The sequence below is a fragment of the Ambystoma mexicanum genome, chromosome 10 (genome assembly GCF_040938575.1).
Source record: "Ambystoma mexicanum isolate Mex_15411 chromosome 10, UKY_AmexF1_1, whole genome shotgun sequence".
Taxonomy (NCBI): Eukaryota; Metazoa; Chordata; class Amphibia; order Caudata; family Ambystomatidae; genus Ambystoma; species Ambystoma mexicanum.
Window position 1 is genome coordinate 724,153,471 of NC_090932.1, and position 13,909 is coordinate 724,167,379.

The 13,909-nt window shown below is 44.6% G+C and overlaps 1 protein-coding gene across 3 annotated transcripts in view; it reads right to left on the reverse strand.

Annotated features, from left to right (window-relative positions):
- Nucleotides 1-775: 775 nt before the first annotated feature.
- Nucleotides 776-13,909, reverse strand: part of HLTF (helicase like transcription factor) — a 1,760,895-nt gene continuing 1,747,761 nt past the window's right edge. The window contains exon 26 of one of the 3 annotated variants that reach the window (XM_069618321.1): nt 776-1,622. In XM_069618321.1, the coding sequence (XP_069474422.1) occupies nt 1,470-1,622 (153 nt within the window). In that variant the 3' untranslated portion in view covers nt 776-1,469. The remainder of the gene's footprint in view (nt 1,623-13,909) is intronic. The other 2 variants (XM_069618322.1, XM_069618323.1) reach the window with 2 other exon arrangements.

Sequence of the window (13,909 nt, forward strand, 5' to 3'; positions counted from 1 at the left end):
ATATAAAATGCTAAAACAACCTTAAAGGAGCAGAAGGCAGCAGGCGTCCCACGGAGGCCATCAAGAGAGCGACCGTATCGCCGGCACTCCAGCCCACTCCCCTCTGCACCTTTTGAAATAATGCAGGGGTTTCAGGGGTGTCCCCCGCAGGGTCCATGTGTCAATATCGCCGCAAAAATATGGCGATATTTTTGTATCACAATATTTTTGCGGGGATATTAACACATGGAACCCATTTTTCTGGGGCAGGTGTAGTAATAAGGATGGCTTGTTCCACTGATTGCTTTGGCTGTTAAGCAGTGACTGGCACTAAAAAGAATATTCGTTTTCCAGCTAAGTTACAGACAGTATCTGCCTCTTAGTGCTTACAGAACTTTAGGCTAGAAGTCCTGAAAGAGGACAGTAAGAAAGTGTGTGTAACAAAAAGGGTGAAGTTAGTAAACTCTTCTTGGTGCTCGAAGAGTGACTGCAGAAAAAAAAGTGTGCCATTTAGTGCTCAGTTATATGAACAGTGATTTCGTATGGCGGCAGGGTGCAGTATTGGGCATCATAAGATTACCATGCTGGCTACTTGAAACCACCTCTATTGCCCCAGCCTCTCTGTATGAGATTTTAACACTGAAGAATATGCTGAGTGAATTAATCACTGTAAGTACTTATTTGGCAAACGTGCTCAGAATGTTTTATCACTGGGTGAACTCTTCTAAAAAAAAAATAAAAAGGTCATAAAATGTACAGGTGGTGTGATTTATGAAATATATGACACATCTACATATTAATTTAAAAGAATGTAATGCAACATTGTAAACAATATGCTGTTAATTACCAATTATGCATGCAGAGACATTTAAGACAGTATCTTGAGTACACTTCATAAAAAATTATTCAAATCTATATTCATAATCTTTAAGCAAGTTTGACATATACAATTCGAGCTCTATGGACAAGCAAGCACTCACGGCTTAGTTTATAAAAAAGTATCTGAAATGAAAGAACATCTCTCAAACGTGATAAAAAGGAAATAGCTCAAATTAAAATACAGAACACTACAATTTAAATTATTTTCCTTTGGTTTAACAGATAAGACGGTTGGGTACATTTAGAAAAGTTGGTAGATCTTTCTTAGCATACATTTCTTACAAAACATACTTTACAGTACATAAATAATATGCTATTTTGCAGACATTGGAATAACAAATGAGTAGTGGAAATATCTTCTAAATTCTCTGCCTTAACCATGGCTGAAATATCACCCACAAAATGGATTGAGTGGTATATGAATATTTCCAATTGAAAAGGGCATACCACAGTATCTCTCTTATGTACTGTAACTACAATTTAAATGCGTCCAAGCATAGTGAAGCCAGTGATCATATAATTAGTAACAGCAAGTTTTGAACTTATTTCATCAAACAGCATGGAGCAGTGGTTGCAAATACTGATGTAACTGCTTAATCAAAACTTCACAATTAAATGTCAATTAAAGTCTTAATCTCATCAATTCTGGCTTGTTTCCTTTCACTGGCATTTGGCTTCTTTGTTCCGAAGGCCCCTGCTGCAAGTTCTCTTTTCCTGTTCTGAATTTTGATCATGTTTTCTTCAACTGAATTCTTTACAATGAACTACATAAAGAATACAAAATTGGCAAGGTTATTTCTGTACAAGAGTTCACGCTTATTTGTTGGCATAACTATTATTAAAATTGGTTGACAGTTGATTAATAATATTTGAACTAGAAAGTTAATTTCATTTATAAAACGAGTAATTGTTTAACCGAATATCAAATTACCTACCTTTGGTAATCCTTCTGATGAATATGACCTCACTCCAACAGATTTCTGATCTCCTGAAATAGCTCCTTGCACAGACTGGATCCAGAAATCTTAAAACAGCCACCAGCGTCAGAGCAGCTCGAGTAGGGCCGTCAGTGTGACATCCCTAATATATACTCTTTATTCGGGAGTGTTTGCGAGTATTACGCAGGCTCTGAACACTCATTCAGTCTTTCTACAGTTACTGTGCAGAGGAGGAGGAGCTATCTGCTTACAATCCTTGCTCCAGGCATAAGCGGAGCGTATTCAGGAGTGTTTGCGAGTGGGCTCATGACTGGCTCCCGGCGCTGCTCATACGCTTCAGGTGACATTGCTCAAACAGTTGAACAGCAGTGGTAAGCATACTAGCTTGCAACCGTCATTTCATTTTCACACCACCTGTACGCCTGGGAAACATGAAGGTATTGGGACATAATGCGGACTGCAATCTGTGCGATAGAGATTCAGATGACGGTGTGATAGCTGATCAGGTGATTAAGGGGCTCATCAATTTAGGACATGGTCCCCTCTGGAGATACTGAATTTAGAATATCAAATATGTTTCGGCTAGTTCTTTACAACTCATCGAAATCCTTGGGCATGTGAAGAATTCTCTGTTGTCTACGCACTATGTATTCCAACATTTCTATTGTCACTGATACGAGCAGAGACATTTCAGAATTCACAGGAGTATGCGTGGGAGTGACACTCCAGCCATAGCCTACTGCAGCCTGTAATCTGTTACATTTATGCACTTCATTACATTCCTTGGAGACTGACTGAGGAACACCTGCTATTCTGCACAGGAACAGCACAAGATGTCTCTGGTTTGGCTGTTAGCTGATTTGCTAAACAACCGTACGGGAGTGTGTGCAGGAGTGCGGATGTACCCATAGCCTGTACCTAATCATTACTGCTCACGAAACTTTTTTTAAAACATTTTTTTACAGAGTGTGCGTGGGAACATGGTTTAATTCTTAGCCTGCCACTGGCCTCAACTATTTATAAAGGCTTAAGCATGTTGACGTTGTTGGCTGTTATCTGATCTTTAAAAGAGCTGTTACGGGAGTGTGAGCGGGATTGTGATCAAACCTTTGTTTTCCTTCATAAACCTGCCATAGCCTGTAATTATTCGTAATTGCCCAAGAACTTTCTGAGGGAATGGGGTTTAATTCAGAAACTGTCACTGCCCGCAATTATCCATATTTGCTCAAGAATGTTGATCTGGTTGGCTGGTATCTGATTTGTAAAGGAGCTGCTACGGGAGTGTGAGCGGGATTGTGATCTAAAAGCTTTTCATAGCCTGCCATAGCCCGTATCGGTTTTTCCATCAACGATCCTTGGAGAATAACTGAGGATCTACTGCAAAGCGATTTGTTTGATTTAGGGACCGACTGTTGTATCGGCACAAAATCTGGGGAGAGCAACCATGGACTAACTATTTTTATGAAACCTTTCTGCCCGGTTAATAAGTTGCTTTGTCAGGAGAATTACCAATAGGATAACTGTTGATCTGCTTATTCCTCTCAATTGTATAAGCGGGGTTACTGGGGTGGTTGAATAGGTGTTATAGAACTTACCTCTAGGGTTGCTGACCACCACAGTCGATTAGTATTCACATCAATATTGTTGCTTTTAATTGTAAACCTGTTTTACTTTATCACAGAGAAGTGGTGAAGGTTGGAGCTTTGTCCTTTGAGCAGCCGCTAATAGGTGTACTTTGGCTGAATAATTGTGCAAGGGGCAGGTGTGTAACTGACTGCGTAACGTGGGCTGTGATTCCCAGTGGTTCCCAACGGAGAGCCTCCGTTATTTGTACCAACTCAGTAAAGCTCCATGGTTGTCGAGCTAAGAAGCGGCAAGTGCTTCGCACCGCACATCCCAATTATTAATATAATGTCTGATCAAGTGCAGCTTTCATATGGGATACATTACTCACCGTAATCGTATTTCTGATGCTTGTATCTGCTTAGATTCACATGCTTTGCATAGGCCGACATCTAGTGGAAGCTGCAGAGTATTACAGTTGTTTTCGAAATTCAAAAAGGGACGTCGACAGGGCGTGCCAGTAATACTATCCAGAGTGTGACGTCCACTGTACCCATGGTCCTTCATGCGTCAGGGTCCCTCAGATTGTTTTGTTCTGACATGAGGTTGCATGAAGTGTAATGTGAGCACAGTTACATCCAAGCAGATATAGACAGAAAGCTCATATAACATCTATGCACCTTCTCCCAGGGGAGGAAGGATGGGCGCATGTGAATCTAAGCAGATACAAGCATCAGAAATACAATTACGGTGAGTAATGTATCCCTTCTGAGGCTTGTGGAATCTGCTTACATCACATGCTATGCATAAATTAGCGAGCATGGTTATGAAAAGGTGGTGGGTTGAGAGAAGGAGCAGCAGCAAATAGAGGTTTTAGGACCGCTTGTCCCACCTGTGTATCTGCTTTGGCATGTGTGTCAATGCAGTAATGCCGAGGGAAAGTATGTACTGAGCTCCATGTAGCTGCTTTGCAAATGCTGTCTAAGGGCACATTTGCAATAAAATCCAGAGTAGGTGTTGTGCTCCGTGTGAAATGAGCTCTTGGCGTGAAAGACAGTGTTTTATTTGATAAAGACTAGCATAGTTGTATATATCTGACTCTCCATCTGGAGATAGTATTCTTAGAAATGCGGCCCCCTCTCTGCCTGTTGCTCTGGAGACAAACAGTTGATCTGTCTTTCTAAGCGGTCTGGTCTTGTCTACGTAGTAGAGGACCGCTCTCCTCACATCTAGTGTGTGGAGTTTAACCTCAGCTGAGTTAGTTGGATTCTGAAAGAAAGCCGTGAGCTCAATGGACTGGTTTACGTGGAATTTCTAAATGAATTTAGGGGAAAACCTAGAATGAGTACGTAAAACCAATTCATCTTTATGGACAATAAAGAAAGGGTGCTGCACTGACAAGGCTTGTAATTCACTGACTCTTCTTATGGAAGTAATAGCCAAGGCATCCTTGTAGGTCAGGTGTTTAAGACTGGTGCATAGGCTCTAAGGGGTCGGGGGTCCCATGAGCTTTGCTAGTATTACACTGAGATCCTATCCTGGCGGGGGATTAGAAATTGGAGGGTGGAGCCTGTTAACTCTCTCCATAAATGCCTTAATGACTGGCACTTTCCACCACAAAACTTTAATTTGAGAAGTGGTATAGGCTGATAAAGCTGCCAGGTGGACCTTTATAGAGTTGAATACTAATCCTGAATCTAACAAGTGGAGTAAATAATTTAGAATGTGTGAAGGAGTAGATTCTACAGGGTTAATTTGTTATGAATGGCACCAAATTACAAATCTTCTCGACTTGTCGATATAGCAGTGTCTAGTTTTTGGTTTTCGTGCCTCCTTGAGGATATCCATACACCGCTGTGGTAGATTAAGGTGTCCAAACTCTATGACTACAGGATCCATGCTGCCAAGTTCATTGAGTGTGGCTGAGGATGTACCGTTGTTCCCCCGTGTTGGGTTAACAGGTTGGTTAGGTACAGGAGCTTGATGGGATCGCACATCGCCAGTTTGCGCAGATGCGGATACTACGATTGTCTCGCCCACACAGGAGAAACTAGGACGAGCGTCCTCTGTTCTCTGTGCATCGTGTTCACAATCCTGCTCATTAATGGTGTCGGGGGGGGGGGGGAAGCGTAAGCAAATTTCCCTGACCAGTTCATCCATAGGGCGTTCCCCTTGGAGTCTGGCTGGGAGAACCTGGATGCAAAGTCTGGGCATTGCTTGTTTTCTTTTGTAGCAAACAACTCTAGTGTGGGATAAACCCATTGTGAGAAGATGTGGTCTACGACGCTTGAGTGTAGTTGCCACTCATGTTCCTCTGGTAGAGGATCTCTGCTCAGAGTCTGCTAGAGTGTTGAGTACCCCTGTTACGTGTTGGGAGGATAGGGATATCCCCCGTTTGAGTGCCCACCTCCATATTTTTTGCATCAACTTGGATAGACTTGGAGAGTTGCAACCCCGTTTGGTGATATAGAACATGGCAGTTGTGCTCTCTGTTAGAACATCTCGAACGCCTGAAGTGCTTTGAGTACTGCCAGTAGTTCCAGCAGGTTGATATTGGTCTGTGCAGTGAGCTGTGTCCACAGATCGTGTGCTGAAGGTAATGAGCCCCCCACCCGGAAAGTGACCCGTCTGTCGTGACAACCGCTTGCGCCTCTGGATCGCGGAAGGGGTTTCCCTTTAAAAGATTTTCTCTCGACCACCAGCGTAGGTTTTGTACCAGTGTTGGCGAAACGACCACTAGATCGTCCCACTGACCACTTGCCTGAGACCATTGTTTCGCCAACCACTACTGCATTGGTCGCATGCACAGACGTGCGTGTGGGACTAGATAAATGCACGATGCCATCATGCCTAGTAATTGCATTGCTTTGCGTACGCTTATCTGGAGACCGGATTGATACTGGTGTATTTGCCGAAGCATGTTTTGCACTCTTTCCATGGACAGAAAGGCTAAGCCTGTTTGGGTATCTAATACAGCTCCTAGGTGCTGTTTCAATGTATTTGGTACAAGACTTGACTTTTTCTCGTTTATCGAGAAGCCCAATTGGTAGAGAAGATTTATGGTTCTTTGTGTGTTTAGTTTGCAAAGATGAGTTTCTCCTGTGATCAGCCGGTCGTCCAGGTAGGTGTACACTGCGATTGTCTCCCTGCGCAGGTGCGCTGCCACCACCGCCAGTACCTTGGTGAATACCCTTGGAGCCAAGGTTATCCCGAAGGGTAGCACCTTGAATTGGTAGTGCTGGTTTGCTACTTTGAACCGCAAGAGTCTTCTGTGCGCTGGTAGCATTGAAATATGAAAATAAGCATCTTTCATATCCAATGTTGCCATGTAATCCCCCCCGCTTTAGCAGAGGGATAACTTCTTGTAGCGTAGTCATGCAGAACATTTGTCGCTTAACATATTTGTTTGCAGGGTGCAAGTCCAATACTTGTTGGACGGCACAATCGCGATGGCGTCTTTGAAGAGTAGCGCGTTGGCTTCTATCAAGATGAGTTGTTCCTCTCTTGACATCTTCTTCTGGCGCAGGGGGAGGTTTGATGGTGTTCGTGAAGCTCTACGCATTAACGTCCCACTACTGTTGATATGATACTTTATTTATATAGCTCCTATACACAATGCGTTTCAAAGCGCTTCAAGGCAAGGGAGGGAACAAGGGAAAAAACAATGACATTCTTACAGACCATGAACAGTAAGGATGTGAAATTAACTATCGTACTGGGCCTGTCGACATTTCAGATAGTGCAAGAGCTAAAACATAGATAAGGAAGGGAGGGGGAGAGTGGGAAGGAAATGGAAACAGACAGGCTATTACCATACTAGGCCTGACAACATTTCTGGTAGAGCCGGAAAAAAAACAAGAGGTGAGGGAGAGGGGTGCAGAAAGGTAGGGGAAGAACAAAACAAGCTACTATCATATTAGGCCTGACGACATTTCAGTGCTGAAGGGTCGGTGGGGAGGAAAAAACCAGTAAGGGGAGGGAGGAGGAGACAGACGAGGTTGCTATCATACTAGGTCCAGGGACAACCCTGTGGTTATGCCCTCCCATGTGTGGGTGAAGTTTGAAATCCGTCCCCCGACTGGGTAGGCATGGGAGGGGACCTGTAGTAGGGCATCAATGTTTGGGAGGCGTTCCTCCACCTCTGCCAGTGGAGGGTCTCCACCGGCCGTGACCTCTGCCCTGGCCTCTAGGATAACCTTGGGACGCTTGACCCTGGTTGTGATTTCAAGATGTATTCTGGTTTTGTCTGTAACCGGAGCCTCTGATTTTGACCACGAAAACTGCTAAAATAATTTCCCCCCCTTTTTCCAGTCTATTAGTAAGTTGGCCAAGGGACTTGAGTGTTTCATACTCGTCCTTGCCTGACTTCAGATCATCCTCCACTGCTTCGCCAAATAAGACATTAGGTTCCATTGGCATATTGAGCAAGGTTGCCCGAGTCTCTAGTTTAAAACTGGACTGTCGAAGCCAGGCATGACGCTTGAAGATAGTGCCCTCTGCGATAACGCGTCCGGCATTATCCACAGCGTTTAGGTTGTTTTTAAGCAGACTGCTGGCAGTTATCCTGCCTCTGGCTGCGACAAGGGCAAGTTCAGATTTCAGAGGTTCAGGAGCAGAGTCAGCTAGGGCAGTAACCTCGTCCCATTAAGTACAGTCGAAGCTTGCCAACAGTGTGGAATTGTTGGTGATTCTTGCTTGGTAAGCTGCAGATGTAGCCTTTTTCCTACCCATGGCGTAGAGCTTCTTGCTCTCTTCGTCTTGTGGAGCTACGGAGGAGGCCAAGGGTGTACCAGCTCTCTTCCGGGTAGTTGTGACCACCAGTGAATCTGGCCTAAGCTGTCCTCTTATATTCAAGGGATCAGACGGGCCGGGCGGAATAGCTTCTCTATTCTTGGTTTAACTGTTCTTGTTTGTGTGGGAGTTTCAAGTGAAGGTTGGATCCTGCTTTGAACGGACTTCAAAACGGGTATAAACTGGGTGGCAGCTTTCTTGTCCCCCAGGAGGTTCGACAAAATCCTTGTCCTGCTGAGTTTCTTGAGTCTCAATGCCGAAGTGCTCAGCTGCTTTGACCAAAATGTCATTAAGCAGGGGTTGATTATCCACTGGGGAATCAGGTAACGGGTAATCCTGTGCAACTGTAGAGTCCATAGCATAGACCTCTGCCTCATCATCATCATCTCCCTCATCCTCTATGTCATAGTATTGATCATCCTCTTGATATTCTTCTGTGTCTGCATGTATATCTAATATCTGCAGGGGTGCGAGATTTTTTGCCAGTAGACATTCGGGAGGGGCTTCAGCCGCGTCTTTTGACGTTCAGCGCTCGGTAGACTAGGATTTATGGGCAGCGTCTTTAGTCTTATGGGGCCTGTCATGAGGTGACCGACTTTTGGAGTGCCCAGAGGACAGAGAATCTGCAGATCTGCCCCTAGACGCCGAATCTCGGCGTGTGCTTGACACATCGCCGCGGTGTATGTATTTAGTGTGGGGAGATGGGGTGCTTTTGCCGCCGGGTGTAGTCCCCACAACAGAGCAGCCGGCCTGTCTTTCAGGGTCTGGGGCTAGCACTGGGGAATGTGGACGTTCCCCGTCAACCTCGCCGTCCGAAAGGATGGCGTCGCTGGCGTCACTGGAGGCACCCTCCACATCCATGGTGGCCACGGTCTGAATGGCGTGATGGGCCCAGCGTTTCGTCCTACGATCTTTAAGGGTCTTAGGTCAAAAGAGCTTGCAAGCCCGACAGTGCCCTTTGTCGTGGTCCCAATTAAGACACAGGTTACACACCTTGTGCTCATCGATCCACGGACATTTTTTATTACAGGATGAGCAAAATTTAAAATGTGGCCTACCCATGGTTGGGGCAGGCAGCAGGGCGACAAAGGAAAGGGGTGGAGAAATACATTGTGAAATGACCGCCCCCACTCTCCCTACTGTAAGGGCCTTCTTCGTCCGATGGTTCGTCTTGTCCTTCGATCGTTGATTCTTCACCGCGTCGAGACACGGCGGTCAAAAAAGGACAGGAAGAGTAACTATTTTTAAACTTTGATAAAGTAAATGGCGTTAGCCGAAATTGCACTCCGCGATAAGCGACCGCTCACGATTGTGAAAAAAAAAACTATCTGAGGGACCCCGACGCGTGAAGTACCATGGGTACAGTGGACCTCACACTACGGATAGTACTACTGGCACGCACTTTCGACGTCCCTTTTCGATTTCAAAAACAACAACTGTAATACTCTGCAGCTTCCGCTAGATGTCCGCCTATGCATAGCATGTGATCTAAGCAGATTCCACAAGCCTCAGAAAATATATTATCTGAAGTTATAACAGACTGTGCAATAGACAAACCTATGTTGGGCGATAGCGAAACATAAATGGAAAGTAATAAAGGGAAGGCTATGCCTACAGATGTGGTTAAACTTGATACAATATGGGTATAGATTCATCTAGCGCCCGTCATAGATTTGGGGTTACATATGATTAAGCAACAAGAACTAGAGATGCAGAAATGTATTTTTACAGTTCAGCCCCAGTCTAATACTACCTCTTATTCTCCAACACATGTTGATCTTGAGGACTTATTGCACTGTGGGGGCAATAATTATCTACCTGACGTCTTACTGTTAGCACCCATTGTAATGGCACAGTTAGGCAAACATGTGAGATTATCTTTAGGACCGCCTACTCCATGTGCAAATCTACCATATGCCATGGACGAAGTATGTCTATTCAACAAATTAAATGTCTCTTTGTCCAATTTAGAAGAGAAACCTACTAATGGAACCGAGAAAAAATGTTCACACCATGCCCAAAACAGGTCACTCAAAGAACCAAAATATGTTATGGACATTATGAGATGCCCCAACATACCAGATTTAAGCCATTCTAATATTAACTCGCCACGTAGGGCCCTTTTAGCCACACCCCAGGCTACAACAGCACTCTGCAGGACTCTAGTTATACAGATACTTATTCCTTTCCAGTTATAACAAGAATTCTAAATCTTTTGGATAAAGGACATGATGTTACAGATTATGAAATTTGTGAAATCAAATCTTCTCCACAAGAGATTCTCACTAAAATGAATAAACTAGAAGGCATTATATTGGCTTGTGAAACCCATACCAACTCCTACCAAACAAGATCACAAAAAGGGAGGCCCACACAGACAGGGTTATGATACGATAGGTTATTTTTAACGTGCCTAATACCCAGAAGTTTCTCAACGTGGACCCGGGGATCGAACCTGTGTTGCTCAGTGTCTTGCTTCCAAGGCGAGCATGTTGCCGCTGAGCTATCCTCCCGAGACAAAGAGGGAAGATATAATAGCACAATCATCTTACTATGTTTCTAAAAACTCCCAGACCTCTCCACACGTAACAAAGTACAATGCAATTGGGATCAGATCTGTTGGAAGGAGAAGGAATATTGCAATTAGACTCACATGGCCCAGTGTCTGATCAGACAATTGTAGGGGAGGATAGGTCATTAGGACCCCCTCACATACCTCTCCGACCCAGGTGGAGACTCATGACTTGTCGGCGGCCCCCTCACCCTAAGGGCCCAGGAGGCGGGGTGGCTACGGATTGAGACGTGAGGCTGCATGACTACAGTATAAGACATAGCAGAGACCCCATTTTGTATTAAGACAACTCCATTTCGTGTAAAAAGGTGCTAAAATCCAGTCCATGCAAAGTTGCTCGCACATCCGCACACACAGAAAGATGCAGCTTGACCCCTGCCTGACTGCGCTCACAAGAGTATAAACCCCCCACCCGCATCCTCCACCTCATGGTAGATCACGAGCAACCAGACACGAACAAACAACAAAATAAACACTATCACTTGGCCTTCCGCAGTACACCATTTGCCCCAGCCGTGACCGGGCTCGTTAGAAGGTAACTGAAACCATCCCAATCCTGCATGCCCTGACACTGTACCAAGCCCTCTAAGTTGGACTGTGTGGCACCCCTCACCCCCACCAACCCCTGAGGCACCTTGCATAACGAAATAAGCATTTATGTAATATATGTTGTGTTGACTAACGTTTGCTGCTATTCTGGAGACGTGTGATTTAAGAGTAATATGTGATCGCTCCTATACATGATGTAACAAAGCGCATTTGTAATGCACGATGATCAGCCGAGGCAATGGAGCCAGATTTTACTGTGATGTAATATGCAGTGCTCTCTCTTACACACAACCCAACCTAATGCTACCTCATGTTCGTATGTCAACTACTGATGTGAAATACTGTGTTAAATGGCAAAACCCTCTCCAGCCTGTGTTCCCATATTAATGTAAACATATGTGTATAATACCAGAAGCTCCAAGTGTTGCCACCCACCCTTGGCAAAAGTATGGGGAGCTGCCCTGTGCACGGAAACAGGCCCCGAGCTGCAAGGTCGTCTCCCCCCTCCCAGGCCCGCCAGGGATAGCTGGTGTTCGAACAGCACAGCCTCGCCTCCCAATCTTGCTGGACCCGCTTCAAGCATCCACCTCCCCCATGTCAAGAGGCTGCCACAGCCTGACTATGAATTATGAGCTACCTGGTCCTAAATCCCACCATCTCCCGGGCACCGGTTACATGCCCCCCACGGCCCATTGGTATCCCCGTTCACCCCAAGTTAATGGCCCTCGAAGGGGGGCACCCACCCTTGTACTAACAGATCGTAATACCGTCCTTCATTATAGCCACCAGGACAGGGCGATCGAATAACCTCCCCACCCCCTGCACATGGACTCGTGGGACTACCATACTTGAACCCAAATGTCACTACAACAGATGGATAGGGATACCCCCTATCACATATCTATGTCCCTGTCTCCTCGTTGAGCTAAGGTCAATTTATTACAGGATTTACCAGACACCTGACATTGTAGAATGTGACGAATGATTGCGAGTGTGTAGCCACAAGGGCAAGTGTTAGAGCAGCCACCAATCATCAATACAAGTTATGTCCGGCCGGCAGCTCCACCCCGAAGAGCCCAGCTGAACCGTCTACCCCGCGTGGCACTGCATGGACTTCCGCCAATCCTGGAACAGCAACTGTATACAATGTATACCACCTAGCCTTCACCACCCAATCCCTAAGACTATGTGCCCCCTACAGCTTGTGTCATGCGTGACGTAGTTTTGTAATAAGTAGGTCTGTCTTTGCTATTGTCAGACAGAGCGCTCTCAGAGTTTGCAGAGTCCTTTGCATGATCTATATTGATTTAGATAAAAACCTTTTGATCTCACCCGCACTTAGTCTTCGTCTCATTCCCCTCCTGGGCTGTGTCCTTTATTGCCTCTCACTAAGGGGGGGTGCGTTTTTGGGGGACGCTTACATTCACAATTCAGGAAGTTAGTGAAAACATATGGGATATAGTGAATACCAATATTGTAAAACTTTCCAAACTTGAAGAGAATATGAATATTCTCCTTTGTGCTATGGGAGGGAATGAAGGGACTGTAGCACCAAGCTCAGAAATAAACAGAAACCAGTATGTGAGGATGACTTTACACCTAATAGTCCAACTCCGCTGACTGGCATCACTGAACAGACCAATTTTCTACAAAAAGACTCAGAATGCCCGGCACTTCAATCAGTGTCCTCTAGCTCGCATGCCTATATGGCTTTAAACTCCAAGAGAACTAGGCGAAAAGAGAAAAGCAGTAAAAGAAAGGCCAATAAGAGCCACAATAATGGTTTAACAACAACAACAATAAACATGCATGCAATTAAATTTGTGGGACACAATTCTGAAATTAAAAATGTATGCAATCCGAGGTAGATTGAACAGATGATCTAAACAATCTACAGGTACAACTGAAAGAGAAGCAACATAAACCAAAAGACGACACAGGTAGCCCTCTAAATGGTCAATCCATACAAACCCAAACCGAAATACAGGTTTCAGCTCCTGCAGAGTGTCCCTCCGTTAGAGGCAACCTTATTATAGCTAGTAAAATAAAAAAAAATCAGCGATTGATGACATGACCTTACCACAACATTTTCTAAATGGAGACACTGGTATAAAACAGAGCAAAATGACAACCTTCTTTTCCTCTAAATCTAAAATAACTAAAGGAATGTTGAGTGTTTCTGGAACAAATTTGGGTGCTGCGGTCAAAGTATTGCAACTTCATCTTTCGCTACAAACTCTCTAGACAAGGAGCTAAACAATACTATTCCTCAGGTGGTGAACTATATTGAAAATAACACCCCTCTATTGGTTTGGCTGTAACTCAACCAACCGCGACCTCCCAAAGCAGAAAATCATACCTCAAAAATTGTAGGTTGGGAACAAAATGAATTAACAGATCTGGTCTGTTAGATGTGTTTACGCAGATTCCTGCTTTGAGATCCATGAATTCGTATGATAAAGACTGGATCACCCTACCACAAACAACAATCGGATGATATATGAACTCCATTCAATCATCTCAAAACTTAATCTAGAACAACATGATGCTTTTCTGACTTTGGGATATAAGCTTCATGTAATGGAAAGCGTGGAAGAGGCCAATATCTTTGAAGGGTTTCAAGCTAACATTTCTGATA